This window comes from Prinia subflava, chromosome 6 (genome assembly GCF_021018805.1).
Source record: "Prinia subflava isolate CZ2003 ecotype Zambia chromosome 6, Cam_Psub_1.2, whole genome shotgun sequence".
Lineage (NCBI taxonomy): Eukaryota > Metazoa > Chordata > Aves > Passeriformes > Cisticolidae > Prinia > Prinia subflava.
Window position 1 is genome coordinate 3,039,465 of NC_086252.1, and position 14,184 is coordinate 3,053,648.

Below are 14,184 nucleotides of genomic sequence, written 5' to 3' on the forward strand. Positions count from 1 at the left end.
GCAAAGTGCTCTTATTTGGAATAATTTTTAGACAAATCTGGGCAGATTATTGCATTTCAGTTGTTCACACATTCCAAAAGACTCTGAACTGGACACTTTCAACCTCAAATATTTTGTGACATGTATTCTGCTTCACTAGCTTACTGTGGTATCACAAAACCAGTTAAATGCTTTCTTTATAACAGGGTTTTGACTTCTTAAACCAGTATCAGGTAAAGTTATTCCTAATATGGAGTTAGAAGTTTACAGCCAAAACAGGTGCACCAGCAACATCCAATTTCATGTGAATGTGCTTGTGTAGGTGCTTTTACGGTGCATGCTTCCAAATCAACTTTGCACTAAGTGATGGAAATGAGAAAGATAAAAAACTCAAACCCCTTAAAACCAGAAATAAATTAAAAAAGAAAAAGAGAGAGAAAAGAAACTCCAACCCTTTCTCTAACGCCAAAGGAAAACTAGATCAAATGTAAAAATGCTGTATTAATTTTCATACAAGTGACCCTTAACAGGCAGTACATTTACAGAGTAATACAGACAAATACAAAAGGTTTTTACGAAGAAGAGGATTAACATACTGGTGTGACTACCTATATTCACTTTGAATAAGCACATTAATAACCATCAATGCAAACTTTCTAATTTCTGTGGCACTTCACTGATGCCATCAATAATTTATACACACAATGACAAAATAGTCCTTTGATGAGAAATCAACTCCCCTCCTGCCCACCCTCACCTTAATGGTGGCGTTTAAATAGGGATTACATGGTTTAAATATGAAGTTAAGCATGAGATTTTTACACGGCCACATAGCAATTCCACTTAGCTTCTCTCACTGTAAAGCCATTTGAAACCGAAGTGGTACATGTATATATCTGATAGCATCAGAATCTTTTAAATGAACTGGGAAACTAATTTTGAAGAATCTCCTAGTTAGCCTGTTAAGTACTTTTTGATCAAAACAGTGCTCTGACAAAGGCAAGCTGACATGTAACTAAAAAACCCCCAAAACCCAGTAATAGGATTTATGTTTGAACATTCTGGTAGTCCAAAGGCCCTTATTATGCTTATATAAAGACTGACAACTCAAAAAACAGAGCAAAACCTTAATTACCTTATAATGCAGCAAAACTTGTGTTTTATCAGGTGTTATATTCACATCCACAGCAGAGGCAGGTACAGTAATACTCAAAAAGAAAACAGGATATAAACGAGTATAGTCCTTTTGTGTCACCTGACTGTAGTATTGTCGAATTAACTAGAGATTGATTTAATAAAGAGACGTCAGTAAAGGCAATAAAATAGACAAAAATGTGCAGAAACAAAATCTGACATTATAAAAGAGTAACTGGTTTGCTGGTTTTGTTGGGTTTTCAAGTTAAAGAAATGCTTAAAAGGTCCTCATATACATGTATGCCAGAATAATCACCAGAAGGGCAGCTCCAGGTGGTTTCCATGTCTCCATAGCATGGAGGTAAAAGTGATATAAAGCTTATTTTCCATGCAGGGCACTGTGTTTTTACTTTGTATGTTGAATCCCACCTTGAATCCAGGCTTCCCTGCTCTGGTTAAGGAATCATCTCTGTCATGGGATTCAAGCTAAGCTTTGAACCCACAGGAGAGCCAGGCACATCAAATAATGCATGGAGATGGATTACCCTTACTCAGCATTTAACCTACCAACATAACTTCAGGGTTTACATCTACAAAGCTTTGCCTGCCAATTGAAAATGACCGCTGTGTCCACTTTAAAACCTGCATGAACACCTTGGCATGAGCATGATTTTCTTCCCTGGTGATGACAAGGATTAGGACAGCAAGGCTGCTCCAAGTGAAGTGCTGCAAGGTTCAGCAGTGAGAGAAACCCAAGAGTATCAAATTCTGCCTACACAATGCCTAGCTGTAGCCAATGCTGCTGCACTATCACTTTCATTTCTACCCAATGCACATACAAATTTAAAGGGAAAGCATGGCTGTTTGCTTGATAGGCCCACAGCTGGAAGTGAACAAAATCAAAACTTTTTTACAGAAGAATTCTCTTACAAGAAACTACATCAAGTTCCCTTATGGGAAATTGCACAGGCTAATACTTATTTCTACAAGCTAATACAAAGAATCAACTATTCTGGTGTCTAGCATAGAGCTTCTGAAATGAATTTTGTTAAACAGCCAAAAACAGAGCCTCCAGCTCTGTGGTCTGACTGCAGCAAATAGAATAGAACCGAGGCACCAGCAGGAAGGGCTTTCTGTTGTAAATGCTAGTATTTTCACCTGTAATACTCTTAATTCATTTTATGGGGGGAAAAAAGTTGTAGATTGCTTAGGTGTCTCTGTCCTCAAAGAAATCACCGTTCTAGTCCTTGAATTAAAAGCTAGAGGATGTTACCTTCAGTATTTCCTTCTGAAGAACTGGACGATTATTTATAAAAATGAAACTCCTTTCTGAACTTGAAAGGCTTGTCAAAGAACTGTCTGATTCAGCTTTTGGGAGAAATCCAGAAAGCTTTATCTGCAATGATAAAACAAATATAGTGCAAAAGTCTTTTAAAGAACCCAGAATGTTTTTTTATAGAGGTGAGATAGTAAAACAACTGCACAGGAGCCCAAGTCATTCAAATGAATGCACTGCTTCTTGACAGTTACAATATACAAAGATAAAGGCAGTTAGAAAAAAGAAAAAAGAGGCTGAGAAAGATGGGTTTGTATTTATTTCCCTTGGTCCATTTATTGACATATTTCCCATTTGGACTGCCAGTTGCAGCAGGATGCTGCCTGGAGCTGAGACTGTGGAGAGCCAGGCCAGCAGCTCTGTGCTTACTGGCTGCAGGGTAGCCAACGTAAAAGCCCTGTCCAAGCCAAAGGCACAGAGTGCTGCCCAACCTGGCCAGGGCAGCAGTGAACCACCCCTAAAGGGAAAGCCCAAAACACACAATCCCTCCCTCTCTATGTACAGAGCACCTTAAATAGCCTGTCATGGGGCATTTATTCAGGGCACCTAAATTTACCTACGCCACCTGTATCCAAATCATCTGACTCTCAAGAGTGCTGAGCACCCACGATTCACAGGCTGCAGCAGAACCTGTGAGCACAGCACTGCCAGGGAGCCTTGGAAACAGCACATGATTTGTGTACCTAACATGAACTCCAAGTTTTGAGATTTTTCTTTTGAGATTCTTAAACAGGTTTTTCAGGTCAAAATAAGGCAAATGGCTCATGCTACTTGTTCCATCTCTTCCCCCTCTGCCCCACTAAGCAACTTTGAAACTGTTGGGTGGATTTCGAATCAATCTGATAAAGAAGCAGAAATCCCAAAGATGTATTTCCACAATTCTTGTGATAACTGGCAGCTGTTTGGAGGGAACAGCCTCAAGATAATGACCTTACTAAAGAAAAGGCAATTGTAACTTTTCAAAAGCCAGGAACCAGCAAAATGCAAGAACTGATATCCTGGGCAGCCCACACCCTGCCCCACACATTGCCCACCCAGGTGGTGACCTGCCCAAACTAACAGGTAAAAGAACACTGGGGCAGCATGAGGATGGAGATTTTGGAGCTAGGAGTAAGTCTGGAGAATGTTCTGGTAGCAGGGTGGATCACTGAACACAGAAATGAGACCTCACAAGCTCTGCTTTTGGCAGAACACCTTGTATTTATGAAAATCCAAATTATCATGCATTTGAAATGGAATTTAAGATCCATGGGACTTGGCCTATCCTTCCCATTCATCTACGTCATGCAGCTATCTGCTCATGTGCTCCCCTATTCCCTCTTGACCTTGTACCAAGCATTCTGTGCTAAAGCTGGCGTGTTCTGGTCAGCAACGTCGCACAGAACCAAACACCACTGGTCAAATTAAAGAGGTGTCAAGTATCTGTTGGATGATTATCAGAAAACAACATGCAGCGCTTCTAGATTTTATTCTGCAACTTTAGCACATCCTCCCTCCATGCTCCTCCTCTACGCTTCAAGCTCTTTTTCTAGTTCACAAATATTTGTACATGTCTTTCACTTCAAACAATATTTTTATATACAGAAAACATTAAAGCAAAACTGAAAGTCTCTAAATAACTCATTTAACAAGTTGCCAGATTTAGAAATGGCTGACTGCTACTATTTAGAGCCATGCAGAATATCAGTATGCTCATTAAAAGTTATCTACACTTTATAACACTAGTCTTAATAAAATTTTCATATATGAAAGTATATGAAGTATGAAGACAAAATTACAGAGATACGAAAATATTAATGAAACTTAGATTTCATAGTAGATCAACTGTTTTCTAAATTAATACTTTAATAAAATCCACTCCTTATATATGCATTAAAATATATCTTTGATGGGTGGACAGCAGAATGCCTTTCTTTTATAGTTATCTTTCTCCCAGTGGCACATGTAGCTCCTAAACTTAACCTTCATAAGAGAAGAAGATACTAGGGAAATTTCCTGTGTGAAAGTTTTCAGCCCAAATAGATCTATCCATTTACAATACTGGGGATACGAAAAGTGTAAATGCTGTCTTGTACTTGTAGAAAGTTGTGTCAGTTATTTATTTTCTTGGTTTCCTTTTTATTTTACAAATAGCTCCTAAGTTTGCAAGCTTCAAAGCTAGTCTGAAATGTATTCCTGTTCCGTTCAGTGCTCATAATGGACATGCTTTCAAGAAGGCCAGTCTTTAAAATCCCTGGATCACTTGCTGAAGAAGTTTTGACTCTGCAGTATGGAACAGCAAGATTAGTTTCGTCTTCAGAGTAGACTTTGCAGCAAAGAAGCATGAAGGTACACAATTAACAAACAGGAGTTAGAAGAATTAAAAGCTGCCCTCTGGTCTGCATAGCAAATGAGACACAAGACCGAATAGGAAGGTAAAAAAGCAGTATATGCCTTGCCCTTTAATACCTGTTCAACACCTGCACACAAGGGAGGAAAAAATGATTACACAGGCAACTTAACTCTCACTTCATAGTGTTTGGCTGCCTAGTTTAGAAATGTCCAGAGTTTCTGAACGTCGACATTATGCATGGGTCACTTATACACCTATAAATGATGCACATGGTATTTTACACACTATTTAGAGACAGAGAGAGAGATGGAATGTTCCCCAACTTCTATTCAAGGAATATGGATGCCTCACGATATAGCACAGAAGTAATGTGAGAACCTAAGTGCCTCCTCCAAGCTAGTCCCTTCTAAATACCCCATCATCTTCCCTTTGGAGCCCCCTCCACTTGTCCTGGGGGCACATTCAGGTAAGAATAGCTTTGGATGTTCTGTTCAGACATAAGCAACTAAAACTTTGTAAAGTACAAGGAGTGATTTTGCTTTGTTCCCCCTCATTTTACTGCATGTATAAAAGCATTCTAGCAAATGCAACATTTAAGTCTGAATAATGCTATTAAGCTGTACATATAAACAGTGAGACTTTAAAGTCAGAATAACATTATTAAGCACCATGACGAATGCAGCATTGGTAAGTTGTGTCCAAGAGCCATTGTGACTGTACAGTGATTCATCTCATCCTGCCAAGGCTTATTACCACATGATACAGGAAAATTCAGCTCAGAAGGTTCCAAGATAGCAGGATTCCCCTTTAATAAAAATGTCACCAACAAAAAATGGAGGCAGAGTAAAACATTTTTGAAAACATTAGACAAAGGAGGGTATCATGGGGAATTCACTCATTTTCAGAGGTGGCAAAAGAAGCCAAGAACACGGAACTTTTTTGAAAACTAGAAAGTATTTCATTGAAATATGTGTTTGATATAAATATGCATAACTTGCCCTTCTAAGTATGTGTTTCTTTTGCTGTTCAGGTGCCCCCACTGAAATTGAGGGGATACGCTTTAGAGTGCAAGGCTAAGAGGCCACGAAGATGAGAACCATCTAAGTGCTTAGATATTAATCAGAGCACAACCTGCCTGTGGGCCAGGAATCCCAACTAAGACAGCTCTGAGCAATCAGCAATTCTGCATTTGTCATCACAACTGTTTTTACTGCCATCTGATCAGTGCCACATGAGTCCTGATGAGATGATTCTTGGAGTGGATTTTCAATCACCAAACAAATTAATTTTACGGAGAGGACAGTAATAGAATCAAATGCATTAATCAGATGTCAATCTGCAGACGCATCCTCTTTTTCAAAGTCTTGTCCTTTTGAAACATTTCTTTAGCTCTCTTCACTGACAGACCTGAAGTGAATTTGGGAGAAGGAGGTTTAAACTCACCTCAGGATATTCGCAGCAGTGTTGAAAAGGTACCATACTGCTCATAACGGCTGTTCCCAGAACTGACATACAGGCCATTTTGTGATCTGATACCCTGGTCTTCTGCCAAATAACTGCCTGAAACAAATGGCACAGAGTCAAATTTTTGACATTATATTTGTTGAACTCATGTCATGTCTATGAACATGCATATGCAACTGCACACACACTGTATATGTAACATTCTGTACCTTGACCCTCTGAAAATCACAACTTTCAGTGTTAACAGATTCGATACGGTACCTTTTGACACGTCTTCTTATATTGTATTACTTATTTAGACACACAGCAATTGGAAAACTAAGCAAAGCTTGTATTCAGGCATGTTTTGTGGCTATTCTGGACTTCTGTACCTGAGAGCAACTGTTAAAACCAAATCAATACAGACATTACTTCTCCTCCTAGATATACAGCAGTGGGCTTTGTCCTTTTCCTGAGCAGTTGAAGTGAGGGTTTATGACATGTCTCTCACAGGCTGGTCAATATTTGAAGGAGGGCACTGCAATGCTTAAGTTACTTATACCAAAGAGGTTGTTTTGGTAGAGATCAGGCTATTAGCTGTTCATCCATACCTCTCACTGGGATACTCTAGGTATATGACAAGCCTGTCATTTAGAAAGAAAAGCAGTTTCTAAGGAACTATATATTAGGAAAGCAGTTATTTGTCTAATGAAAACTCTGTGCAAGTTAGAAGGATGAAGGACCATCTGCTGTATTAGCTACATGTCTTGAAATACTTCTACAAAGACTTAATACAGTAAGGCAATATGAACTGCAACTAGCAATAGAAGTTACTAGTCAAGTGTGCTTATGCATATAGAAGGTATTAGCTACTTTGGGAGTTGAAGTTTTGTCTATCACTCATTAGAAGTCCTATGCCAAATTCTAGGATTCTTGTCTCCGAGATTCGGTGATAAAGTGTCTTTTGCCCTCTGAAACACCTCGCATCAGAAGCAGAAGAAGAGTCAGGAGTCTCCATCTCAGGTTTTCCAAGGTTGTTTATTCTTTCTTATCTCATAGTTCTTTCTGTGTTCCGCCAAGGTTCCTGCTGCAGCAGAGAACTTGTGGCAACTCCCCCCAGGTCAGGAGGTCTCAACCCTTTTGTACCATTCCTGTGACCCAACCACTGTTCAGAGCACAGTCTCTATTTACAATTAATTGCCAATACCTATCACCTATGCTAACCATGTCACCTCTACTCTAAACCAATCCCTTGTGACCCAGCACTGCAGAAGATGGAGGGCAAGAACAAGAAGGAAGAAGAACAGGTCCATGCCCTGATTCCTCCATCTTGGCTCTCCAGCCTCCACTCTAAGAAACCCCAAATTCTACTTTTTCACCCTGTGATAGACTAACTACTACTCATTTCACACTCTTGAGATTTGTAATTCCTCCTTGGCTGTGTGCCAAGGTTTCCAACCCCCTTGTACAGGTTCCAAACCTCCTGCTTGGGTCTCAGACCCCTCTGCCAGGGTCCCAGACCGTCCAAGGTGATCAGAGAGATGCCCTGGACTCCGACACCAAATAGTCACAAATTTAATTCTGAATCTGCTGACTTTCATTGCTGTGTATCAACACTAAAAATGTTATCCTTTGTTGGTTTTCTTCTTCTAGGCAACTGAGACTGCTATACTCAGGTCCACTTCATTTCTGCCACTGTTAGCTGCCTGAGTGTATTCTATGTTCAACCTTTAAACACAAAAAGAAAAAGAATGCAGCATGTTGCATTTTAAGTTGGATACCACAGTGCTGTTAAAATTTATACTTTCAGTAGGTACTAGGTGTCCAGTAAATTCAAAATGAGCTCACAGTATTCAAGTACAGCCTGTTGAGTGAAAGGATGGTGAGGGAGCAAAAAATACACATGCACCCATCTCAAGAAATGCTATACATAGCCTTAAAATTCCACCTGTTCAGTGGAATATTTGCTGGCCTTCAGGGGTGAATTCCACAGAAGAACACGGTTCTCCTGGAACATGATATTCCCTTCGTGCAGGACAGGTGGAATTGTAAAGCTTTGGTACTGTTGACCCTAAAGTATTTCCCCAATCTTTTCAATTTTCCAGTTTCACCTACATTCTGCAGCATTTGTGAAGTGGGGCTTTTTAGTCCTGCCTGAATGTAATTCATCTCCTACAGAGCAGCCTGACAGCTCTTTGCACATGCTGGATCACAGCTTGGTTATTCTATAGTGAGGTAAACGCCTCAAACCACAATTTACATCGGGAGCCAGCAGACAGAAAAAGGGGAGAAATGAGTAAGCAGAGCCATGGGCTGGGTGTCCACAGCTCTGGCAGGGAGTCCCCCTGTGCTCCAGAGGAGGCAGAGGTGAAATACAGCCTGGAGCTGCCTCTCAGCCTCTCTCCTCTACACCTGCTCTAAGCCTCCTCAACGACATTCTGGAGTGATGAAAGAATCTGTCCTCTTCTTTATAGCTCCTCTTATAAAACATATCCTGTACTGCTTCTATTTTAAAATTGATTACTTAAAATGGAAACAGAAAGTGCCAAGTGATTTTTTTCTTTACTGGATATATTTTAAATTAAATGCATGTGACCAAACTGAGAAAGACACTTGTTACATGACTAATATAAACATCATGCTGTTTATTTTAGGGTATCCTAGTGTGATGCTGCAGGTACAGATATAAATCTTAGCTGCTGATTAATGCAAGGTTATTACATAGCTTGACCTGCTAGAATGGCTGAGCAGGAATCAGAACTGTGAAAAGATAACTTGAGTAAGGTGGTTTTAAGAAATTTGTGGAAAATGATAACTTATTAAATGCAAACTTGCTAAAAGTAGATAATGTAGTAAGTTCAGATTGTTTTTTTAAATAGTCACGTACTTACCAGATATTTATACGCAGTACTACAGACAGAATTTTAGGAAATAGTTACCACTGTAGGTTAAATTAAAGCCACAAACTAAAGAGGCCATGCAATTCCTAAATTTGTACACTATATAAAGACAGAATAGAGTGTGTATTCATTTTTACCCCTTACTGCATATTATGAAGCAACAACACAGGAAGAGCTGGTAATTTACAGAAAATTATATTTCTAGATTCCCCAGATGTATCAACAATCATTAAAAAAATCAGAGAAACAATGCCTGTTCCATTTCATTTATTTTGGAAAGTGTTGCCATGAGGTTCCTGCAGTACCCTATTTTTTTAACCTTGCTTATACCCTTTAGTTTAGCTAAAAATACACCCCTCACACACCCCCCATATTTTTTTTCTAGGTCATATAAAGCGGGTGTCTAGGATGAGCCAAGGAAGAATCTGACTCTAGTCAGTATGATGACGCTGCAGAAACAGCCTACTCAAAGATATATTATTACATATGGCCCATCTTAGGTTCTGCAAGAGCTAGCCAAATATATTCCACTTCTCTGCCTCATTGAAGGGGATTGCACGATCCAGATCTTACAAAATGTCATAACGCATATGAAATCTATTGCACATATGCAGAAGATAATGATGTGTGTGTCTGTGTGTCCCTATTTCTCCATCCCATGCAGCTCTAGGACACAGGCATACTTTTGTGGAGGATGACAATGTACATTCCAACCCAAATGATTCTATGACTCCATGAACATACATGTGTCTGTTATTTCAGGATGAACACACATAGTGCAGAAAGATTCCTTGAAAAATGTGTGAAGTGAGGAGACAGAGTGTGCAACCTCTTCCCACTGGGGTCCCTACTATACAGCACTAGAGAGAATTTAAAAGCTGCTCAGTATTTGTTTCTTCAAAGACCCCATGGAGGAACAGAGGAAAAAAAAAAAGCAGTTGCTCTGCATCCCTAACTATCCTTCATATTTTGGAATTTCTACCAGCAGCTACAGTGATTTGCAATCCCAAATAAAAGGAAAATCTTAATTAGAGCTGGGACTGGATGCTGTTTCCAACTGTGGCTACTTCAGCACAATTATGATGCTATGAGTTAAACTGACTCCTTCCATTTATCTTATTACTACATAATGACAGTGCACTTGAAGTAGACTTTTAATACCCAAACCCCACCTATTTTCTTTATTTATTTCATGACAGTCATATTATTCATCCTGTAATAAAGTTTGAGGGTGTAAAAGTTTAGTTGAGCAAGCAGTTGTATGTGAGCTGTAGGCTGGTAATGTAAACTTGAGTTAGCTCTTTACAAGAGAACTGCATTTCACAGTCTCTCTAGTTTTGTGCTACATGCTACAAAAATCCTGTCACCGTGGCGTTCTGAGATCTCACTGCAGATTACTCTGGGCCAGTATGTTCCTTAGCTTCTTGACTTAAAACCTAATAGCTTATTGGGCTTCAATTGAAAGCATTGCTGCCTACCTGTTAAGAGAATACACAAACAGGAGCAAAACTAGGCAGCAATATCTCAAGTTTGAATTGAGCCCAACGGAAACAAAGCCACATCATCCAGTACAATGTCTATAACCTCTTCATCTTAATGATGCACAGACACACACATCCAAGGGCTTGCACATTCTCTGCAGTGGAAGAAAACCTATCTGCTAAGATCCAAACTGATCAATATGAAGTCTTCACCACATTCTTCAGAATGCCAGCCTAGAAAAGTGCTGTTGTTTTTCAGCTCCACACCTTAACTGTTGTCCTGTTTTAAAACTGATGGTATGTTACCTTACTAAAAGGGCACTCTTACATAAATTTCTCTTGAAAACAGAAATCACAACAGTTTTTCCATTTAGCTTATAAAAAAATGAAGCAACTGATCAATTATTTTCCTAGATATTTTATACTCATCCCTAAGGAATCGGTAGCCCCCTCAATTTTGTATGTGATGCTGGGACAATTACCAGTGGATATGTGCCGTAGGTAAACTCAAGGCATCATTTTTCCCCTCATCAGATGCAGCTACATACCTGTCTATCCCATGGGCACTGGATATTAGAGCCATCAAGGGGATTGGTTGAAAGACAGTCATGTTCCACAGCACTGTTCATTCCAAAAATTCCAGTGTATTCCTTACTCAGATTGCCCTTTCATGACACAAGAGCACCCTCTCAATGAAAAAGACTTTCTTGAGCATGACAGAGTGGAGAAATGCTTGTTTTTGGGACTTAGGAGGTAAGTTAGGAGAGGAGGCAACAGATATGACAAGGAGCCAACGACCTTCATCCAATAACACCTGCCTTCAAAGCCTTCAAGAATTCCAGAGACTACTCAGAGTCATATGCTTTTTGATTGCTCTAATAGCATGTGTTCAGCCACGGCTGTTCAGAGAACCTGATCTCCTCTTACGACCAGGTGACTCACCTAGTGGATGAGGGGAAGCCTGTGGATGTAACCTAAACTTCAGTAAAGTCTTGGACAGTGTCTTCCACAGCATTGTCCCTGAGATACTGAAAGCCCACAGCTTGGAGAGGTGCACTCTTTTTGGGTGCACTCTGTCTGGATGGCCAAGACCAGAGAGTGGTGGTGAATGGAATGGAATGCAGTTGGCAATTGGTCACTACTGATGTTCTCCAGCGCTCAGTATCAGGGCCAGGCCTGTTTAACATTTTTCCCAATGATCTGGAGAAGGGGACTGAGTGCACCCTCAATGAGTTTCCAGGCAACATGAAGTTGGGTGGGAGTGTTGATTTGCTAGAGGGCAGGAAGGCTCTGCAGAGGGACCTGGACAGGCTGAATTGATGGGCCAAGGCCAATGGTGTGCAGTTCAACAAGATGAAGTGCTGGGTCCTGAACTTGGATCACAACAACCCCCTGCAGCACTACAGGCTGGGAGAAGAGTGGCTATTAAGGTGCCCGCTGGAAAAGGACCTGGGGGTGCTGGTTGACTGCAGTTGAACATGAGCCACTGTGTCCCCAGGTTGCCAAGAAGACCAATGGCATGCTGCCCTCCATCAGGAACAGTGTAGCCAGCAGGACCAGGGCAGTGATTGTCCTTCTGTACTCAGCACTGGTGAGGCCACACCCCAAGTCCTGTGTGCAGTGTTGGGCCCTTCACTACAAAAAAGACATGGAGGTGCTGGAGTGTGTCCAGAGAAGGGCAATGAAGCTAGAACATAAGCGTGATGAGGAGAGCCTGAGGGAGCTGGGGGTGTTTAGCCTGAAGAAAAGGAGACTCAGAGGTGATCTTATTGTTCACAACCTCACAGGAGGTCACAGCCAGGTAGGGCTCAGGCTCTTCTCCCAGGCAACCAGCAACAAGGGGAAACAGTCTCAAGGTACACCAGGGAGGTCCAGGTTAGGTGTTAAGAAAAATTTCCTCTGAACTGAAAGAGTGGTTAAGTATAGAAACAGGCTCCCTTGGGAAGTGGTGGAGTCACCATCCCTGGAAATGTTCAAACACTGAGCAGATGTGGCACCTCACAATGCCATTTAGTGGCCACGGTGGTATTTGGTCAAAGGTTGGACCTGATGCTCTTGGAGGTCTTTTCCACCCTTAATGATTCTCTGATTCTATGAAAAGGTTCTTTCCCCCAGAGCAGTGAAACAGACTCCCCAGGCCTGCGGTCACAGCACCAAGCATGACCTCCAGAAGAGCTCCAGAAGCATTTGGACGACACTCTCAGGCACACGGTGGGATTCTTGGGGCACCCCGTGCAGGACCAGCAGTTGGACTCAATGATCCCTGTGGGTCCCTTCCAACTCAAGATATTCTAAGATTCTATTAAATTCCACTTCCCTAGCAGGAGGAAAAAGTAAATAAATAAATAAAGCCTCCTAAATAATCAAACTACCATCAAAGCCCAGTTTCCAATCCAAAATTCTGATTCAGAAAATGTACATCACAGTGAATTCTATTTAAATAAATGGAGGTTTAAAAGCCTTTTGTAAACCAGCAGTTAACAAAAATAACGTATATAACAGTACCTTTTTAAGCTGATCGTGTGAGTGCAAAAGCCTTGCAAAGGCACATCTCAGATTCTGCAACACACACTGCATATGTGAAACAGTAATTGTTTTGAGATTTCAGACATATACTGTGCTGTCATTTGAAAAAAGTGATGGATGAGAAACTGGAAACCTCAAGGAATTAGTAATAGGATATAAAGCATTTCACCTCTGGGTCACCAGTTCAAATTCAACCAGGTTGGTAGTGACCAAAAGTAGTTACCATCTGGCAGCTGTTCTCTGGCTGATGTAAATTGAGTTGAGGGTCTCAGCGCATTTCCTAGTGGACAGGTGTCCTCAGCACAAAAAACACCATAATTAACTCTCTGTTTGGCTTTTTCAGCAAAGCCACTGAACAACGAAGAGAAGCAAAGACTGAGCTGTACTCCAGGTTAGCACAGAAGCATGTTGGCTGCAGAGCACTGCAGATTCTTAAACGTAATTCCTCTTTATATTTTAAGACTAACAGATTTGGGAGGGATTTCATTCATCATCATTACATTAAACATAGCAGCCTTTCCAAATCAAGATAGATTTTATGTGCTGCAATTTCTGCTCAATTCCGATTTCTTTTCAACATGCAGCTACAGCAGAGTTTGGAAGCACAATGAATAAATGCAAAGTATACTAACATTATTAAAAAAGGTATATTTGCCCTAACACATTCAATCTCAAAAAAGCCACACTTATTACAGAGTGCAGAGACACAGAAAAAAACCCCCTGGATTTCAGTTAGTTCATACAAACTACTGGTTAAGATTATGCAGCTTTGGAAAATGGAGGAGACTTACTGCAAAGAAAACAAAGACGGCATCCTTTAAGTCAACACCACCAATGAACAGGATTTTGGGGAAGAATACTATACTCAGGTATTACAAGACATTTTAAATGGACTTTGCATCCAAAAGTTCTGACTTGTGACTCTCTTAAGAAACAAACAAGAAACACTTCAGGCAGAACTGTGTGTGACCAAGCTTCAAAATGTTATGTGTGAAAAACACTGGAAAAAAATTTCACTTATGCCAAGTTTTCCTCAACAGGAACTGGAAAATT

At 40.5% G+C, this 14,184-nt stretch overlaps 1 protein-coding gene across 2 annotated transcripts in view; it reads right to left on the reverse strand.

The window, feature by feature from the left end:
* PMS1 (PMS1 homolog 1, mismatch repair system component) overlaps positions 1-14,184 on the reverse strand; it is a 43,854-nt gene that overhangs the window by 16,527 nt on the left and 13,143 nt on the right. For both annotated transcript variants that reach the window (XM_063399907.1, XM_063399908.1), the window contains exons 6-8: positions 6,225-6,341; positions 2,387-2,509; positions 1,115-1,258 (exon numbers count right to left, since the gene is read on the reverse strand). In XM_063399907.1, the coding sequence (XP_063255977.1) occupies positions 1,115-1,258; positions 2,387-2,509; positions 6,225-6,341 (384 nt within the window). The remainder of the gene's footprint in view (positions 1-1,114; positions 1,259-2,386; positions 2,510-6,224; positions 6,342-14,184) is intronic.